At 42.3% G+C, this 20,473-nt stretch overlaps 1 protein-coding gene across 2 annotated transcripts in view; it reads left to right on the forward strand.

Annotated features, from left to right (window-relative positions):
* Positions 1-20,473, forward strand: part of SNX10 (sorting nexin 10) — a 62,085-nt gene that overhangs the window by 25,096 nt on the left and 16,516 nt on the right. For both annotated transcript variants that reach the window (XM_083188931.1, XM_083188932.1), the window contains exons 2-5: positions 2,915-2,968; positions 16,276-16,359; positions 17,035-17,135; positions 18,572-18,670. In XM_083188931.1, coding sequence (XP_083045057.1) covers positions 2,945-2,968; positions 16,276-16,359; positions 17,035-17,135; positions 18,572-18,670 — 308 coding nt within the window. In that variant the 5' untranslated portion in view covers positions 2,915-2,944. The remainder of the gene's footprint in view (positions 1-2,914; positions 2,969-16,275; positions 16,360-17,034; positions 17,136-18,571; positions 18,671-20,473) is intronic.

The raw sequence follows: 20,473 nt of genomic DNA on the forward strand, positions 1-20,473 counted from the left end.
TGTATATTTACCGCACAAATGAAGAATGAGGAATTCCCCTTTTAATACTTCCTTTCCCAACAGTAATAAATATGCTGGAACACATTACATAGTAACATAGTAATTGAGGTTGAAAATCTGACTTGTAGCTACTGACTTCAGTAAGTTAATTATGTGTTATGAATATTTAAGAACATACTAGACCAGATAAAATAAAAAAAGCAACAATGAAAACATTATAGAAGCAGTCATTTGTGGGCCTGTTTGATACAAAATTTACAAACTTTGCTTTTTGACCCCTTTGTGAAGTGTCACAGGTACTATAATAACAACAATAAAAAAGCAGACCTCTCACTAGGGGCGAGATGCACTAAGCTTCAAAAAGTGATGGTGAGTGATAAGCAACCAGCTCCTGCCTGACATTTTTCAAACTCAGGGGCAGATTTATTAAGCTCGGTGAAGTGATAATGTGGCTGGTAGTTTATCACCGGCCAATCAGCTCCTAAATGTGAAGTTACAGGCTTGGTTTGAAAAATTACAGGTAGGAGCTGATTGGCTGGTGATAAAGACCAGACACTTTATCACTTCACCAAACTTAATAAATCTACCCCTTAGTCTGTGAACTGACAGGTAGGAGCTAATTGGCTGATTGTTTTTTCACTCTCCATTTTATCACTTTTGGAAGCTTAGTGCATCTGGCCCTATGTATCTAAAAAGCCCCATTTATCAAGCTGTGAAACTATTAGCTGTGCTTGCTAACACCAACTTTAAATTGGTTTAGCCTGCCATCTGCATCTTCACTAAATGTTTCTGCACCAACCTATTGGCCAGATGTGGTCGAAATCGAATGATTACATGCAATATCTCACAAGTGTATGAGCAGTATTACAGTTACTTCCATAGTCCTGGAATGAAGTGCACAGATTGCATAGAGAATGCAGTCTCCCTCTTAATACCCCTTTCAGACCATAAAACGCAGGGTTGCACTGGGACTTTGAAACGGTTCAGTCCCGATGCGACCCTGGATTTTGGTCTGTTCAGATAACTTAAGCGAAATGTCAATATTGCCTGTTCGCTGACATCATCTGGGGGCACGGTTGTATTGCTACCGGTTTGCAGGACCTGGTAACCACTTTTTCATCACACCAAATACCGGGTCGAACCGTCAAGAAACCAACATGAACCCGGTAATTTGGAGCGATGGGAAAGGGGTATAAGTGTATTTGTTGCAAAATTTTGGCACTGAATAGATTTTGTACAAGACTTGATTGCAGAAGAAATAACGTTCTCTAAACGTATCATTGGAAGTGAAAAGGGGAACATATGTTTCCCTTCTTAGAAAACCCATAGAGCCATATTCTGTGACCTTGGGTTGTTCTCAGAAACACAAAAATAAGTTCAGGTAAATACTCCACAGGTTTGTGCTTTAGATAGACTGTAGCATAGTATATTTTGATGTAAAGGTATTGAAATGTAAATTTACAATAAATGGGCCTCACAGCTTTGCCTAATTGGAAACTTAATCTGAATCTGCTTCCAGCATAATTTTTCTATGTCTATCCCACATACTTAAAACAGAACTTATGCATATAAAAAAATATAATGTATAATATTGTAACAGATACGTACCTCTTTACTTATCGTAGAAGCGGACTTGCCATCTGTAAGGGGGGGGGGGGCGCCACGGGTGGAGCACCCCAACCCTGTTTTGTCATTTCTGGAGCATGCCCAGCTCTACCCTCCCAGCACTGATATATGCCGTGCGCATGCAACATTGCAGCCTAAAAGATGATATGCTGTGTGTGTGTGTGTGTGTGTGTAAAATAAATATATGTATGTGTGTGTGTATATGTGTATATATAGGGGTTGATGCAGCTCGGCACTCTCCTCTTCGTCTCAGGTGCCCCGCCAGAGGGGGGTGTGTAGGAAATAAATACAGACTGGCACTCCGTGGTCTTTCAAAAAAGCGTGTTGTAATCACAGCAATGAAACCAACGTTTCGGGGGTGGTCCCCCTTTGTCACCTATACACCTTGACAAAGGGGGACCACCCCCGAGAGGTTGGTTTCATTGCTGTGTTTACAACATGCTTTTTTGAAAGACCCCGGAGTGCCAGTCTGTATTTATTTCATATATATATATATATATATATATATATATATATATATATATATATATATATATATATATATATATATATATATATATATATATAATTTCTCCTTCCTATCTCTCGCAATATGTATGGATATGTACTGTAGGAAACCCTGCATAACATAGTAATATATATAAATATTAAAATGCACGTACATCCATTTCAAGAATACACAGTTCCACTTCTGTGTAGATGTTGCAAGATCACTCTGCCGATATGTCTTATCATATGTAATGACAACATCGACATGGCCTGAGAATGGCCTAAGCTAACAGACAGATCTGAGAGGGCGCTCGGAGACTAATAATGGGAGACAGGCCATGTGTATGTGTTGCAAATTCTTATTCTGGATGTACATGCCGTTATGTTCTTTATATGGACAAAAGTATTTGGCCACCCCTGCTCATTATTGAATTCAGGTGTTTTAATCAGACCTGTTGCCACAGCTGTATGAAATCAAGCACCTAGGCACGCAGTCTCCATTTGCACACATTTGTGATACAAAAACTAGTCTTTATGACTTTTGCCTTACCAGATGCTACTGCTTCTTAGTGACTTATTAATACAAATGACTCATTCTCATTATTGGAACTGTTCTATTTCTCAGCATTTATGAATAATATAGTGCTTTGCATAACTTTCTGGCAGTATAGTTATGTGCATGCAGAAGGCTTTCTGTATTTGGGATTCATGTACAGAAAGAATTTTAAACCAGGCTTCCTGTATTTGGATGTTTGTGGTCATACTTTGTGGCATTGAACAGTGCTTTCTTCTGTTGCAGGTTTTTTGTCACAGTTGACATTGCGGAATTATGCTGCCCAGGGACCGAAAAGGAGTAAGTAATTACTACATTGTAACCTACAATGGTAATTATTATATTGTGTACAATGTTTTATTACATTTAAATGGCAATTCATTTTTAATATGACTACTTTTTCCATTTGGCTGTAATGCCGATTTTAATTTAATTATCAACGTCAGTAATCGTAAAATAAGCAATTTTTTTTTATAAGAGCTACTGTTAACATTCACAATTATATATGGAAGTTACCAGGCAGGAAGTAGGCTCTTTTGTCTGATATATGCACTACTGAATGCATTGGGGGTGTCGGCACTCACCTATTCAGACGTTAACGGCAGCATTGAAGGGGGTCAGATCCGACTTTTTTTTGAAGTCGTACCTGTTTTGTTGGAAACAGCCACGTATTGTTAAATTCACAAATTTTCCAAAAATCTGCAGCTGTTTCTGACCATTTGCAGACATTCCAACACTCGACAGTTGGTACATTGAATACTGTTGATGTGCTGTCGGTTTAGACGAAAAACGGCCAGGATTCCGACTGTTGGGGTGTTCTGACAGTCGGAATCCCAGATTGAATACCCCCCCCCCCCCATTGTCCTTTAAATAGATGAAAAATTATACGTTTATTCCAATTACCCTCCAAATATAGATTGTACCTGTTATTTATCGATGATTCTGTGGATATCTTGGCTGCATTTTTTGTTTCTCATTGATTTTTGTACTCTGTATCTCCCCAATGGGAACCGATATCTCTTTGTTGCTTATGCCACCGACTGCAACTTATGTAATGCACCCAAGATGGCTGCCTCGACTTGTACTTTTATGGTCGGTGAGCTCTCTTCAGAACTAATATAAACTTCTGTGGTTACTTCTGCCCATTTCTTTCACATTCCATGAAAAGAGGGGAAAACAAGAAGGAGAGCCGCAGTATAAGTTCCTGATTATCTTCTGATTATGTTCTTCTAAAAAGTATAGCTGTCAAACCCTTGTCCCTTCTGCTGCCAGCCAGTAGTGACAGGGAACTTGGCATTGCTCCACTTTCCCGGACAGCTTTTTTGGTATATTGTTTTGATCATAAAGCTTTTATGCTGCCGCTTGTCAAAGAGAGAGAAAATGTTCCATGGAGAACTTTACTTTTTGGGGTGGGCTTAAGCGCTGCCTGTGTCTGTAGGGTGTTGCTGGTTTGTGTGCAGAAAAATATATCAGCGAGAGAGAGGATGGTTTGTATAAAATTACTTTATTGGTTGTACTACCTATCTGGGGTGGAAACAAGGGGGTTGGTAATATAAAGTTAGTTTAATTGGTGTTTTGAGTAAGTAAGCTTTATTTATTTAGCACACTTTCTCCAACAGGACTCAAGGCGCTTTACAGACATTAAAAATAATGCACATACTGTAATACAAAGGGTTGTCAGAACGAGCAACAATGGCAGTACAGATACACATCACACATACAGATATGCACTAGATGCATTTTTAATGAGGGACATGGACAACATATATTTACCGAGCTGTACGGCACCCAGGCAGCCATTCAGCGGCACAACATGGTGATTGCACCAGCCAGATAGTTAGTTAGACAAGTAAAACAGTACAGCTAGATGTATCCTGATGGGGGACACTGACATGGGGCACACAGTGTAGGCTGCTGCTGGCAGGCTGTGCACAGCAGAGGCGCCGCACGCGGTGCGGGGTAACAGGAATAAAATGTAAGAGAATACTACAGTGGCATAAAAGGCAGTATTAAGACAGTGGTAAGGTCAATAAAAATTAGATTTCACATGTTTCAGGGAGCAGCAGATGATCTTTGTAGCAATAATGGAGCAAGGTGGTCCAGACGCGCAAGTGGACGATATAGTTAGAAGGGTATACAGAGCAAGTAGGTAGATGAATGCAGTCCTTAGCAGAAGAGTTGGCTGACAGGTTAGTCTCCATTGTTCTTCTTATGTTTTCCTTCTGTTTATCTCCTGTATAACTCCAGCTTCGATATAACTATTGTAATATCACTTATTGGGGGGGGGGGGGGGGGGGTGGCACGCTGATGCTAGTGGACCGGTGGGGGGTGGAGTGGAGAGGGCCGGGAGTTGCGGGGTGGTAGTAACGCTAGTAGCCGGGGGGGGATGTGGATGCTACTGACCCTGGGGGGGAGGGGGAGCTACCACCGCTTACCGGGCTCTGGTGCCATGCTAACTGCACCATTCACACTCCATGCTGGAAGCTGTCGCTAGTGATGCCATCTTCCAACTGGTCAAAGCCGCGGCCGTCCATGGCCATATTAACCCCTTCCTGACAGAGCCAGTTTTTGCGTTCCTGACAGAGCCCTTTTTTTCAAATCTGACATGTCTCACTTAAGTGGGGATAACTTTTTTTTGCTTTTACTTATCCCAGTGATTTTGAGATTGTTTTTTCGTGACACATTGTACTTCAAGTTAGTGGTAAGTTTTCGTCGATACAGTCTGTGTTTTTTTGTGAAAAATACCAAAATATCGTGAAAAAATGGAAAATTTAGCGATTTGCAAAATGTTAAATTTTCTGCTTGTGAGACAAATAATCTTACCACTCAAAATAGTGAATAACTAACATAGACCATATGTCTACTTTATGTTGACATCATTATTTCAACTTCCTTTTAATTTTTTGGGACACTAGGAGGCTTACAATATGAATAGCAAATTCTCAAATTTTCAAGAAAATTTCAAACACTGATTTTTTTAGGGACCAGTTCAGTTCTGATGTGACTTTGAGGGACTTGTATGTGAGACACCCCCATAAATGATGCCATTTCAAAAACTGCACCCCTCACAGTATTCAAAACAGCATTTTGGAAGTTTGTTAACCCTTTAGGTGTTTCACAGGAATTAAAACAAAGTGTAGGTGAAATTTCAAAATTTCTTTTTTTTTGCAGATTTGCAATTTTAATACATTTTTATAAGGAACACAGTACATTTTACTAGAGAAATGTGACTAAAAATTGATTCCCCCAATTCTTTTGTTTTCATAAATATCCTATATGTGGCCCTAGTGTGCACGGTGACCAAACCACAGGCTTCATAATAGAAGGAGCACCTACTTGATTTTGGAGCCTCCTTTTTATGAGATTATTTTTTAGGCACCATGTAGGTTTCAAGGCACCATAAGATGCTAAAAGTTAGGAACCCCCCCACAAGTGACCCCATTTTGCAAACTACACCCCTCAGGGAATTCATCTAGGGGTATAGTGTACATTTCAAACCCCCAGGGGTTTCACCAATTGTGGTACAACTGGGCAGTGAAAATGAAAAAATTTTTTTTTTACACAAAAATGCAGTTCTGGCTCCAAATTTGTCATTTTCAGAAGGTATGAAGGAGACAAAGCACCCCAAAATCTGTGCCCCAATTTCTCCCGAGTACGGCAATGCCTCACATGTGACCAAAAAATACCAGTTGGGTGCATGGCAGGACTCAGAAGGGAAGGAGTGATTTTTGGATTTTGCAGCTCAGATTCTGGTGGAATTTTGGTGGGTGCTATGTCGCATTAGCAAGACCCCCCAAGCACCAATACAGTGGAACCCCCCCACAAGTCACCCCATTTTGCAAACTACACCCCTCAGGGAATTCATCTAGGGGTATAGTGTACATTTCAAACCCCCAGGGGTTTCACCAATTTTGATACAAGTGGGCAGTGAAAATGAAAAATTACATTTTTTTACACAAAAATGCAGTTCTGGCTCAAAATTTTTCATTTTCAGAAGGTATGAAGGAGAAAAAGCACCCCAAAATCTGTGCCCCAATTTCTCCCGAGTACGGCAATGCCTCACATGTGACCAAAAAATACCAGTTGGGTGCATGGCAGGACTCAGAAGGGAAGGAGTGATTTTTGGATTTTGCAGCACAGATTCTGGTGGAATGAATGGTGGGTGCTATGTTGCACCAATACAGTGGAACCCCCCCACAAGTCACCCCATTTTGCAAAGTACACCCCTCAGGGAATTCATCTAGGGGTATAGTGTACATTTCAAACCCCCAGGGGTTTCACCAATTTTGATACAAGTGGGCAGTGAAAATGAAAAATTACATTTTTTTACACAAAAATGCAGTTCTGGCTCAAAATTTTTCATTTTCAGAAGGTATGAAGGAGAAAAAGCACCCCAAAATATGTGCCCCAATTTCTCCCGAGTACGGAAATGCCTCACATGTGACCAAAAAATACCAGTTGGGTGCATGGCAGGACTCAGAACGGAAGGAGTGATTTTTGGATTTTGCGGCTCAGATTCTGGTGGAATTTTGGTGGGTGCTATGTCGCATTAGCAAGACCCCCCAAGCACCAATACAGTGGAACCCCCCCACAAGTCACCCCATTTTGAAAACTACACCCCTCAGGGAATTCATCTAGGGGTATAGTGTACATTTCAAACCCCCAGGGGTTTCACCAATTTTGATACAAGTGGGCAGTGAAAATGAAAAATTACATTTTTTACACAAAAATGCAGTTCTGGCTCGAAATTTTTCATTTTCAGAAGGTATGAAGGCGAAAAAGCACCCCAAAATCTGTGCCCCAATTTCTCCCGAGTACGGCAATGCCTCACATGTGACCAAAAAATACCAGTTGGGTGCATGGCAGGACTCAGAACGGAAGGAGTGATTTTTGGATTTTGCAGCTCAGATTCTGGTGGAATTTTGGTGGGTGCTATGTCGCATTAGCAAGACCCCCCAAGCACCAATACAGTGGAACCCCCCCACAAGTCACCCCATTTTGAAAACTACACCCCTCAGGGAATTCATCTAGGGGTATAGTGTACATTTCAAACCCCCAGGGGTTTCACCAATTTTGATACAAGTGGGCAGTGAAAATGAAAAATTACATTTTTTTACACAAAAATGCAGTTCTGGCTCAAAATTTTTCATTTTCAGAAGGTATGAAGGAGAAAAAGCACCCCAAAATCTGTGCCCCAATTTCTCCCGAGTACGGCAATGCCTCACATGTGACCAAAAAATACCAGTTGGGTGCATGGCAGGACTCAGAAGGGAAGGAGTGATTTTTGGATTTTGCAGCTCAGATTCTGGTGGAATTTTGGTGGGTGCTATGTTGCATTAGCAAGACCCCCCAAGCACCAATACAGTGGAACCCCCCCACAAGTCACCCCATTTTGAAAACTACACCCCTCAGGGAATTCATCTAGGGGTATAGTGTACATTTCAAACCCCCAGGGGTTTCACCAATTTTGATACAAGTGGGCAGTGAAAATGAAAAATTACATTTTTTACACAAAAATGCAGTTCTGGCTCGAAATTTTTCATTTTCAGAAGGTATGAAGGAGAAAAAGCACCCCAAAATCTGTGCCCCAATTTCTCCCGAGTACGGCAATGCCTCACATGTGACCAAAAAATACCAGTTGGGTGCATGGCAGGACTCAGAACGGAAGGAGTGATTTTTGGATTTTGCAGCTCAGATTCTGGTGGAATTTTGGTGGGTGCTATGTCGCATTAGCAAGACCCCCCAAGCACCAATACAGTGGAACCCCCCCACAAGTGACCCCATTTTGCAAACTACACCCTTCAGGGAATTCATCTAGGGGTATAGTGTACATTTAAAACCCCCAGGGGTTTCACCAATTTTGATACAAGTGGGCAGTGAAAAAGAAAAATTACATTTTTTACACAAAAATGCAGTTCTGGCTCAAAATTTTTCATTTTCAGAAGGTATGAAGGAGAAAAAGCACCCCAAAATCTGTGCCCCAATTTCTCCCGAGTACGGCAATGCCTCACATGTGACCAAAAAATACCAGTTGGGTGCATGGCAGGACTCAGAAGGGAAGGAGTGATTTTTGGATTTTGCAGCACAGATTCTGGTGGAATGAATGGTGGGTGCTATGTTGCACCAATACAGTGGAACCCCCCCACAAGTCACCCCATTTTGCAAACTACACCCCTCAGGGAATTCATCTAGGGGTATAGTGTACATTTCAAACCCCCAGGGGTTTCACCAATTTTGATACAAGTGGGCAGTGAAAATGAAAAATTACATTTTTTTAAACAAAAATGCAGTTCTGGCTCAAAATTTTTCATTTTCAGAAGGAATGAAGGAGACAAAGCACCCCAAAATCTGTGCCCCAATTTCTCCCGAGTACGGCAATGCCTCATGTGTGACCAAAAAGTGGCAGGACTCAGAAGGGAAGGAGTGATATTTGGATTTTGCAGCACAAATTCTGGTGGAATGATGGTGGGTGCTATGTCGCATTAGCAAGACCCCCAAAGCACCAATACAGTGGAACCCCCCCACAAGTGACCCCATTTTGCAAACTACACCCCTCAGGGAATTCATCTAGGGGTATAGTGTACATTTCAAACCCCCAGGGGTTTCACCAATTTTGATACAAGTGGGCAGTGAACATGAAAAATTACATTTTTTTGCACAAAAATGCAGTTCTGGCTCAAAATTTTTCATTTTCACAAGGAATGAAGGAGTCAAAGCACCCCAAAATCTGTGCCCCAATTTCTCCCGAGTACGGCAATGCCTCACATGTGACCAAAAAATACCAGTTGGGTGCATGGCAGGACTCAGAAGGGAAGGAGTGATTTTTGGATTTTGCGGCTCAGATTCTGGTGGAATGAATGGTGGGTGCTATGTGGCATTAGCAAGACCCCCGAAGCACGGTGAAATTATGAACCTAATATTCCATAGATGTGTGGTATATTTTAAAACACTCCTTTATACATAGGCCGGGTTTGTCGGGGCAAGTGTCACACTGGAAAATAGTTTGCTTTCTTATTCCCTTTTTATAGCAAACTTTGCACCTTTTTTGTGTCCTGCCCTTTTTTCCAGTGGAGGGGATTTCATCAGGAAAATGCTGCCCTGGTACAATACGGGGACCAGTACTAGAAGTACTGGGGCCCTCTGCCTGCTGGTTCCCAAATATTAGGCCCTTTATGACTTCCTCTTGAAAGTGCATAAATGTCCCCCTCTGGCCGGTAGAACGGAATAGCACGTAAGCGTTATACAGTGCCATCTGGATGATATACACGGCCACCTTCTTGTACCAGATTTTTGTTTTCCGCAGGGCACTGTACGGCTTCAGTACCTGATCTGAAAGATCCACTCCGCCCATGTACCTATTGTAATCCAGGATACAATTAGGTTTTGAGGTGTGGGTACTGGTACCTCGTACAGGGACGGAGGTGGTACTGTCTCCGTGAATTGTTGTCAGTATAAGGACATCCTTCTTGTCCTTATATTTGACCAACAACATATTTTCGTTGCATATTCCCCTGCTTTCACCCCTTCTCATTACTTGGGCAATGTGCGTTTTTGGGAGGCCTCTTTGGTTCTTGCGCACAGTACCGCAAGCTGCTGTACCTCTTGAACCAAGGGCCTTAAACAGGGGGATGCTGGTGTAAAAGTTATCCACATAGAGGTGATAACCTTTATCCAGGAAGGGGTGCACTAAATCCCAGACAATTTTCCCACTAACACCTACGAGGGAGGGGGGGCATTCTGGCGGTTGAATTCTTGAATCCTTCCCTTCATAAACCCTAAACCTGTGGGTGTACCCTGAGGTGCTTTCACACAGTTTATACATTTTTATGCCATACCTTGCCCTCTTACTGGGAAGGTACTGGCGGAATTTAACCCTTCCTTTAAAATGTATAAGGGACTCGTCGATACAAATAAATTTTTCAGGGATGTACACCTCTTCAAATTTGGCACTGAAATGATCAATGACCGGCCTGACTTTGAATAGCCGGTCAAAGGTGGGATCATCTCTGGGTGGGCACTGTGCATTATCGGTGTAATGTATAAATTTAAGAATTGTCTCAAATCGAGTCCGGGGCATGGCCATACGGTAAAATGGAGTACTGTACAGAACATCTGTACTCCAATATTGCCTAATTTCTGGCTTTTTTACTATGCCCATATGAAACACCAGACCCCAAAACGTCATCATCTCTACTGCATCTACAGGGGTCCACCTAGCAAATGATGACGTGGGGTTTTGAGCAATAAACTGCTGGGCATATAAATTAGTTTGGTCCACCATTAAATTTATAAAATCATCAGAGAAAAATAATTTGAAAAAGTCAATTTCTCTGAGACCTGTGGAATCAAATTGGATTCCTGGCATGGCCAAAAACTCAGGAACCTGGGGCTCAAAATTGTCTGGTGGTGGGGTCCATACTAGATCAATTATTGGGGGGGGGAATCTCAGCTGATCTACGGGGGCGTCTTTGAGGGGGTCCCTCATCACCAGAGGAGGAAGAGGAGCTTAAGACGAATCCTTCAAATTCCCCGCTTGCATCACTGCCTGTGTCAGAGTCAGAGGCAAGCATGGCATATGCCTCCTCCACTGAATACATTCTCCTGGATGACTGGGAGGACATTTGGGAGGACATTTGGGAGGACATTTGGGATGCCATTTTTATTTTTGTGTTACTGGTAGTGAAATGTTTCAACACGTGTATAGTGTAGGGGGGGGTACAAACTTTATTTCAATCCGGGGGGTATGTAGTGTGTAGTGTGTATGTGGTGCAGAAAAAAAAATACTTTATACCAATAAAAAAAAAAAAAAATGAAGGGGTTAAAAAAAAAAAAAAAAGGTCCTGCGCCAAAAATTGAGCACAGATGTTGGTCAGTAACGTCTGTCACTGAACAGCGCTCAAAGGCAACAGGAATCTGATCAAAAAAAAAAAAAAAAATTGATCAACCCTGTGCCGAAAAAGCTGATCAGTGATGTACGTCACTGATCGGCGCACAGTGGCCACAGGACACCCACAAAATCAGTGTGTGTAAAAAAAAAATTAAAAAAAGACCCCACAGCACTCACAAAAAAAAAAAAAGGTGATCAGTGATGCGACACTGATTACCAGTGAGGGACAGCAGGTGCACAACCTTTGGTGCAACTGACAGTGCAACTGGCAGCAACTGACAGGTATATATATAAAAAAAAAACCTCTGCGCCCCCAAAAAGTTGCTGATCAGCACAGATATACTGATCAGCACAAAAGGGGGGGTAGCAGACACAAAATATACACTCTCTATCACTCTCTGTCACTATCTCTCTCTATCTCTCTATCTCTCACTATCTATCACTCTAGGACACTGCAGCAGCAGCACTGACAGTTATATGTATAAAAAAAAACTGCACCCCCAAAAAGGGGGGGTAGCAGACACAAAATATACACTCTCTATCACTCTCTGTCACTATCTCTCTCTATCTCTCTATCTCTCACTATCTATCACTATCTATCACTCTATGACACTGCAGCAGCAGCACTGACAGTTATATATATAAAATAAAACCCCTGCACCCCCAAAAAGGGGGGGTAGCAGACACAAATCTCTCTATCTCTCTACCTCTCACTATCTATCACTATCTATCACTATCTATCACTGTATGACACTGCAGCAGCAGCACTGACAGTTATTTATATATAGAAAACCCCTGCACCCCCAAAAAGGGGGGGTAGCAGACACAAAATATAGCTCTCTCTGTCACTATCTCTCTATCTCTCTCTATCTCTCTCTCTATCTCTCTATCTCTCTATCACACTGCAGCAGCAGCAGGAAGTCTCAGGAAGTCAGATCCAGGAAGCGTCCAGCACGCTACAAGCAGTGATAAGGTGATCAGGTAAGGTATTTGCAAGGATCAGGTAAGTATTAGCAAGGATCAGGTCGGTATTCACGGCAGGCAGGCACGGTGACCGTTCTGCACGCTATTCCAGACCGGAATGGCGTCTGCAGCGCAGTCACCGTCAGTTTAAATGTCGCGCCTTGGCTGTGATTGGTCCGTGGGTCCCACGGACCAATCACAGCCTTGGGGGCAGGTGGGGTGAGGGTGGGGTGAGGTGTCATCGTCACCGATGACCCCCTCATGCCCCCTGACGCCCGGCGGTGATTGACACCTGTGTTACCGAGCGTCCGATTCGCTGGTAACACAGGAAAACGCTGTGAATGGCTGTTCACACTGAACAGCCAATCACAGCGATCGCCGACAGGGGGGCGACATCGCAGCCCCCCCTGGGCATGCAGGGACATGTCTGCTGTCAGGGACAGCAGACATCGTCCCTCTGTCACTGCGTCTCGAGACGCAGTGACAGTTTAAACTCATGACGTACATTTATGCCATGTGTCGGGAAGTACCTCCCGGCCATGACGTAAATGTACGTCAAATGTCGGGAAGGGGTTAACTGTGGGCTGCACAGCCAGGTGGCGGCCCAGGGGGGGAAAGTGGCCAAATCTGGACCGGCCCACCGGGAAATGGCCCTGTTTCCCGGCGGGCCAATCCACCCCAGGATACAGAAATGCTAACTATATAAAACGCTGGTTTATGAGACCAGAATATGCAGAAAGTGCTTAGGGCCACATATATTGTACAGAATGGAATCTTTACACCTTCATCACAGACACGTGGATACATTCTGATGACAAGTGTAAAACTATAGCGCTGTAATGTCAGGAATTCCAGTTTATGGCCCATTCTGAGAAGGAATATTTACTTTTCTGAGAAACGGTTGTGTGTTTCAAGATAAGCGGAGTAAAATGTATATTGAATGAAAAACTGTGGTTGTAAGTGGAGTCCTTGAACATTTTTGTAGGCTTGTGGAATAGGGCACAGTGACAAGCGGTTGCTTACTTCTTATAGTATGTCATTTGCAGTTAAGTTTCTTATCTTTTTAATAGTAGTTGGCAAACCCTTCAGGTCACGCACAGCTAGAAGCAGTCCTGTGGGCTATTCCAGTGGTTTTCACTGTTGATCTGAGCTCTAATATTCACCACATGGTTAATGGTTTTCAGGCACCTGACCATTACAGCTACACTTTAATATGGAGTTGGTCTCCTATTACAGCTTCCACACATCTTGGAAGACTTTTCACAAGATGTTTTAGGTTTTCTGTGGGAATTTGTGCCCATTCATTCTGTCAAGAATTTATGAGGGTGGATGAGCCCTGAAGATGCGTTCAGAGCCGATTGCAGCTTCAGTGCTGGCCGGGGTGCAGTTACGCGGTGTTGCATAGGTGGGACGCAGTGTTTTGTGGAAGCAGTCCAGACAACGCAGGCTTATTGGCGCATTAGGGGGAGGGACGTGGCGGCTTTATGACATCACACAGCCACTTCGACCAGAACATGGAGACCTGCGCCTGGTTTCTCAGCTAGGTTGAGCAGCTGGTAATGTGCTGGCGCTTTGCTGTGTAGCAAAGTGCTCACACTTTAGCAATGTGCCTGCAAAATTTTGCACAAAACAAAGTCTAAATCATGGCTCATGTCTTTATAGTCCTTGATTCGTGCACTGGTGCACAGTCCTGTTGGAATAAAAAAAGGGACTTCCCCCAAATTGCTTCCACAATGTTGGAAGCAATAGCATTGTTCAAAATGTCTCGAAATGCTGAAGCATCAAGTTTGCCCTTCGCTGGAGATAAGTGTCCTAGCCCAAACCCTGAAAAACAGCCCTAAACCATTATCCCTCCTCCACCAAATGTCACCATAGGCATAATGCAGTCAGGCAGGTAACGTTCTTCCAGCATCCGCCAAACCCAGACTCGCCCATCTGACTGAGAAGTGTGAATCGTCACTCCACAGAACACGCTTCCATTGCTCCACAGTCTATTGCCGGTGTACTTTACACCACTCCATCTGATGCTTGGCATTGGACTTGGAGATGGGACCCAGATGATTTTGGCACCATTGGTTGCACATGTGAGTTTAGTGTTTTGCTACCATGCCACCTATACTCCGCACCAAGAGTCGCATGCAGCAAATGTACTCACGGCTCAGGGTATCTGGTCCAACCGGGATACGGTCATTGGGTCACCAGCATGTTGGTCGACAGTCATTAGGTCAACATGAGTCTAGGTTGACAGGGCCATTAGGTTGACAGTCTAAAGGTCGACATGGGGTTTTTAATTTTTTTTTTGTGCCGACAGGCGGTATTTCATGCCCTACCATCCACTAGGGCATGGCGGGAGAATAAAATAGTGTACCAAGCACAGCGAGCCATGCAAGGGGATGTGGTGCCGCGTTTTAGTGTCCGTGTCGACATTCAGGACAAAAAAAAATTGAAAGCCCCATGTCGACCTAACCCATGTCAACCTAACCCATGTCAACCTACACTCATGTTGACCCTCCTGCTTGTTGACCTAGACTCATGTCGACCTAATGGTGTCGACCAACATGCTGGTGACCTAATGATCCATACCCATCCAACCATACGGGTATACACTAACCATATACAGTTATGCCATCCTACTTTAGAAGCTGCCAGGCAGCCTAGAGAAAAGGTAGTAGGGGGACCCTAGCAGCTGCAATTCAGTATATGCCAGATATCTAACAATGGGATTGTATAGAACAAAATGCATACAAATTGTGTGAGAGTTTGGTATTGAATCACTTTCCAGGACGGGACTGTGCTATAGCCACCTTAGGCTATGTTCATACCAAAGCGATAAGCAGACATTTCTTGCAGCTCTAAATTGTTTAAAATAAGGACTACAGTTGAAATTCGTATCCACAAGACATTGCAGCTGTCCCTGCAGTGCTTCCTCCTCTGCTAATTCTTGGTATCTGTAAATACCTTATCAGAAATGCGAACACGTGCGATATGTATTCAGTGTAGAGATCTTTCTGGTTAAAGTGAATATGCGAAGGGTGCAAGGTGCCATTGCTGCAGCCTTTAAACGTTGGCAACTGCTCCTGATTCCGCACCCTTCATGGACTGAAACAGCTTGTTGGAGCACCATAATACGTGGATTCAATTGCTACGCCACGCTGGCAGAGCGGCTTGTTGGTGTGGTATGTCTAGATTGACACCCAAAAGGTTTATACATCCAAAAGATCATGGAAAAAGTTGACTTGAGTCTTTCAAGTTTTTGTGGGTCAATGTCGACACTGGAGCATGTCAACTGCTTTGCTCACCAGGCTTTGGGCTAGATACCATACTCCTCTGCACTTGGCACACTTTACCATTCCTAGTCAAACCCCACATGGAGGGTAAAGTATTAAAAAGTTTAAAAAGTGGACCCCCCATATAAAACAAACAAACATGCCGACCATGCCATGTCAACCTTTTTCCTGTTCCATTCATTTGACTTTTTGAACTAACCCTTTTAAAATGGATCAGTTTTTTCCCCTTGTGCAATCTTGGAAAACACAAATGCCTTCTTATTGTACAGTCTTTGTCTACTTAGAGAAGGCAGAATTTCCATATTATGTCTGATCTGGTGACATGAGTGCTGAGGGATTTTTTTTTTTCCCCTGTTCTGCTTTCTGGTTGTATAAAAGCCAACTTCCTGCTTGCAGCTGCAGTGTAGAGGCGCTGCTCCTGAGACACACTTGGTGCTGCTACGGTCTAACTTTACATTATGCTGTTGCAGGAAACTATCAGTGTTTGGGTGCGAGATCCTAAAATCCAAAAAGATGATTGGCATTCCCACCTGGATTATGAAATCTGTATCCACGTAAGTAGATTTGGATTTGATATTTAGTTTTTAGTTACTTTTTTTGTTTGTTTTGAACAGTGTGGATGAACAGTGTGGATAAACAGTGTGGATGATTGTGAAGGTGCTGTAACAAGAACGGGTTTTTGCAATTTTGTATGAAGATTCACCTTCATACAAAATATTGGGCTAATGGGTTATTTACAAAACTTAAAGGGTTGTATGTTCTGATTTTCATTTCACTTGGTCTATGATTGCTACAGATAATGCCAGTTAGGTACCTTTTACTTGCAGCGTTGAGCTCAGCGACAGGGAATTGGGATGTAGGAAGGGAAGCTGCCATAAATCTGGAATACATTATACAGTATAACTTTTATGTTGAAGTTAACGTTACAAAGTAGAGATTGACAGTTGTGCTCCAAGAGGTTATGGTTCAAGTTATAAGTTATGCAATTCAGGGACTGTCCCTTTAAGACTGCCTTTTTGTGAATTTACAGTTTGTGTTTAATAAAGCAAAACTTTGTTTTAGATTGTTTGGATGGCATTTTATACTTTTTACTCTGCAGTCTATAATCACTGGTAAAATAGGATGCCCATCCAGTTTATGCAGTGCTAGTTATGTTGCATTAAATAAGTTACATTTGTTTTCACCATGTTATTTGCCCCCAAAAAAGCTAAAATCTATTATTTCTGCAGACCAACAGCATGTGCTTCACACTGAAAACTTCTTGTGTCAGAAGGCGGTTTCGAGAATTCGTGTGGCTACGCCAGAAGCTTCAGAGCAATGCAGTGTTAATGTAAGACTTTTTTAAAAATTTTAATCATTTACACAACTCAATATGCTTTTAATTAGTTTTTGTGTGTTGTGTTAATGCCCCTTAATTGTAATTATTTATGGAACGTGCTGATTCCAGCGAAGCTGCTCAACTGGTTAAAAATATGAAAGTGGATCCATGTATCAGATACTCCATATTGATCGCAAAAGAGCTTAAACATTGTTTACAGTTTATATTTTCATATCATTTGTTATAAGTGCAACATTTGTAACTAGGTGGCAAATATCCTATTGGCAAAAGCTCGTAAAACCGTGGCGCTGTCTTTTTATACAGTTAGTCAGACAACTTCTATTACACAAGTGGCTTTTGCTGTTCATGAACAGTGTGTTGGTCATTGGTGTAGTTGCAAGATAGTAATATTAGCCTTGCAGCCATTTGTTTATGATTTATTTGCACCCATACATAAGGTAGTAATCCGGGGAAATTCCTCATTTTTACCAGCAAATATGTTCTTGGAAAAAGTGTATCCTCTATAAATCTGTTATCCCTCCTGATGATGATCCACAGTCTCCGCAGACAGAAGAACACAATCGGACATCTTTTTATGCCAACATACAATATAATTTTGCCCAACAACATGTTACTTTGCAGTCTTCCAAATATCAGTGAGATATATCAGTGACCTATAAAGGAATCTTTTATTCCCTCTGTTACATCTGTATCAGTATTGTGGGTTGGAATCTGCATAAACCAGTGCAAATCCCCTTGGTCCTGGTGTAGTAGTTTCTTTACACCAGGTCACCATACCACCCTCGGCCCAATCTCGTAGTGGGAAGTACATATATGCAGCACCCACAGATCACGTAGTGACTTGAGAATATACATGTTAAGAACTGAGAAAAGGAATCTAAAAAGTGCATTAAAGAAGTCCTCAAGGAGATCTCTCAGTGTAGCGTGACCCATGTGTCAAACCTCCTTCCTCTCATCCGGAATAAGTGGGGATGGCACCCTAGGGTCCACATTCACAATGAATCCTCCTCCAACTCTGGAGTTGGTAGATCAGAGACATTTTTACCTTTTGGATTTCCCAGACTTGCCAAATACAACTACAAATTGCCCAGGATCGGTGAGTTGGAGATTTATAACATGCAGTTTTCCACTGTAGATGTGCGGACCTGCATTATGCAGATCTAAAGCACATATTAAACTGGATACCTTCTCTTCAGTAGCTGTTAGTATATTTGTTTATGTCGGTTTGTTACTACCCAGTTTGTTTTATCACTGTTTCCTAATGTAAAGCACAACGGAACTTGCTGCGCTATATAAGAAACTATAAATAAATAACAATTTCTGTAGTTTAAGTTTGGGGCATAGTTCCTTATTGGCTATGCAAGAGCACTTAATGTAATCCATCTAGAATACAGAAAGGATAATGTTCTCTTTTGACTTTGTTTTAGTGATCTACCGGAACTGCCACCCAAATCCCCGTTCTTTAACATTAATAATGCACAAAGCGTGGAGCAGCGTGTCCGTGGCTTACAGGAGTTCTTGAATAAGTAAGTACTAGAATTCTGCATGTGTTGGATATATGTGCGGTGTCACAGAGCCCCCTTGTGGCTGTCCTTATACTATCTGTGCTTTTCTCCTGAACGCTGCTCCATCCCCCACTACAAGCACCCATCCCCCTTACTCACACAGAACACTACAGTGAAAGGAATCTATGCACATAGAAAGAGGCACATTGGAGAAAGAAAACTCAAGTGCTTTGTTGTACCTGTCCCTAGAACTATGGATTTTCGACTTATGGTTATTTCTTTTTTTCACAAAGGATGTGTTGGCCAGTTATTATACATATTGTGCTTTAAATATGGATAGTTTGTTTTATATTCTTTCCATAGAAATATTTGAACACAGTATAGAGAGGTTGCTGAGACCTGGTTTGTTGCTGGTATAGGGGACAGTGGAGGAGCAGCAGCTATAAGCTGATCTTACACACTGGTGTGGCATGTGCCCAGCACACACCTCATTTCCTTGTTTCAGCAACATAGCAGAAGGCTCCACAGATAAGAACAGCTCTTTTATTGCTTGAGGTCTCCCAGTCATTGTTCCTGTGGAATGCAGTGAAGAACCTAAAGGAAAACAGACATAGGGCCTGATTCAGACCAGTTTGCTACGCCACGTATGTTTGCAGCCTAGCGGACAGGTAAACGGCATCCAAATACCCCCATCCCCTCTAACATGCGAGGGGATGTGTATGCTAACACATCCCATTGCATACAGTCGCAAGGAGGATAAATGATTTGATGGTCGCCCACCATCAAATCATTTCTCCTGGCTGCTAACAGGCATTTTTCTAGCACAGTATGTACAGTGATATGTGAAATGTTGATCCTTGTTTTTCCAAGATTTGATAAATCTCCCCGTAAGTTTACAATTTTATTTTTAGCTTCAATGACACCCATCCATGAATGTTGCCTGCTCCTAGAAACATTGTACATATATCCTATGTTATTCCATCAAGGGTTTAACTTTAATATGACCCAGCAATGTGACGGTTGACCAGTAGGTGCAGCTATAGATCCTCACTTACAGGACCGTCAGACTCAAAGATTTATGTTCTGGGATGAGTTTGGGCCGAGTTCCTCTGACATTACCAGTATTTTCGTGACTCTCGTCACCCCTCTCCTAATTGAATTGACCTCTTGGGCGCTCTGCCCTTTATATCTTTATACCAAGTTCTTGAAAAAACATTTAAAAAAATGTCTTCCCATGTATGTGAGTTGTTATGCCCACACTACTTATAGGGCAAATGTATGAAAGCTTTTAAAGAGTGGAGAAGCTGCAAGTACATTCAATAAGCTGATATGTAGAAGGTGATTGCTTGTTATGTATAGGCAACTAATCCACTCTACAGGGCTTGATATATGCCCTCTATAGAGCAATGCAAATCAAATCTGGATTAATCGCAACCCTAAGAAGTTGAAAGGCATACAATCTACATTTTAGGGCTTGATTCTCTTAGGGAACATGAACCTAAACAGAGATGTGGATTGTACCGCACACGTGCGTGTGCATTGTATGAGTTGGCGCAGTCACAAGTATTTCCAACAAAGTTGGACGTTCCTCAGTTTTGTAATGATTGACCATATTTGATCTTAAGATGACCACATGTATTTCAATGTGATCATTTCCTACAATAGTTGGATGTGGATGACCATATGATCAATGTAGATGGCCATAATATGTTCGTTTGGAAAGTTTTCAATCAAAATCCTGAATTGAAGCTGAACGAAGAATATGAAAGGTTGCCCTATCATTTAAAATGGACAGTCAAACCATCCAATACAGCTCTCTAAAAT

Source organism: Crinia signifera, chromosome 5 (assembly GCF_055691185.1).
Source record: "Crinia signifera chromosome 5, ASM5569118v1, whole genome shotgun sequence".
Taxonomy (NCBI): domain Eukaryota; kingdom Metazoa; phylum Chordata; class Amphibia; order Anura; family Myobatrachidae; genus Crinia; species Crinia signifera.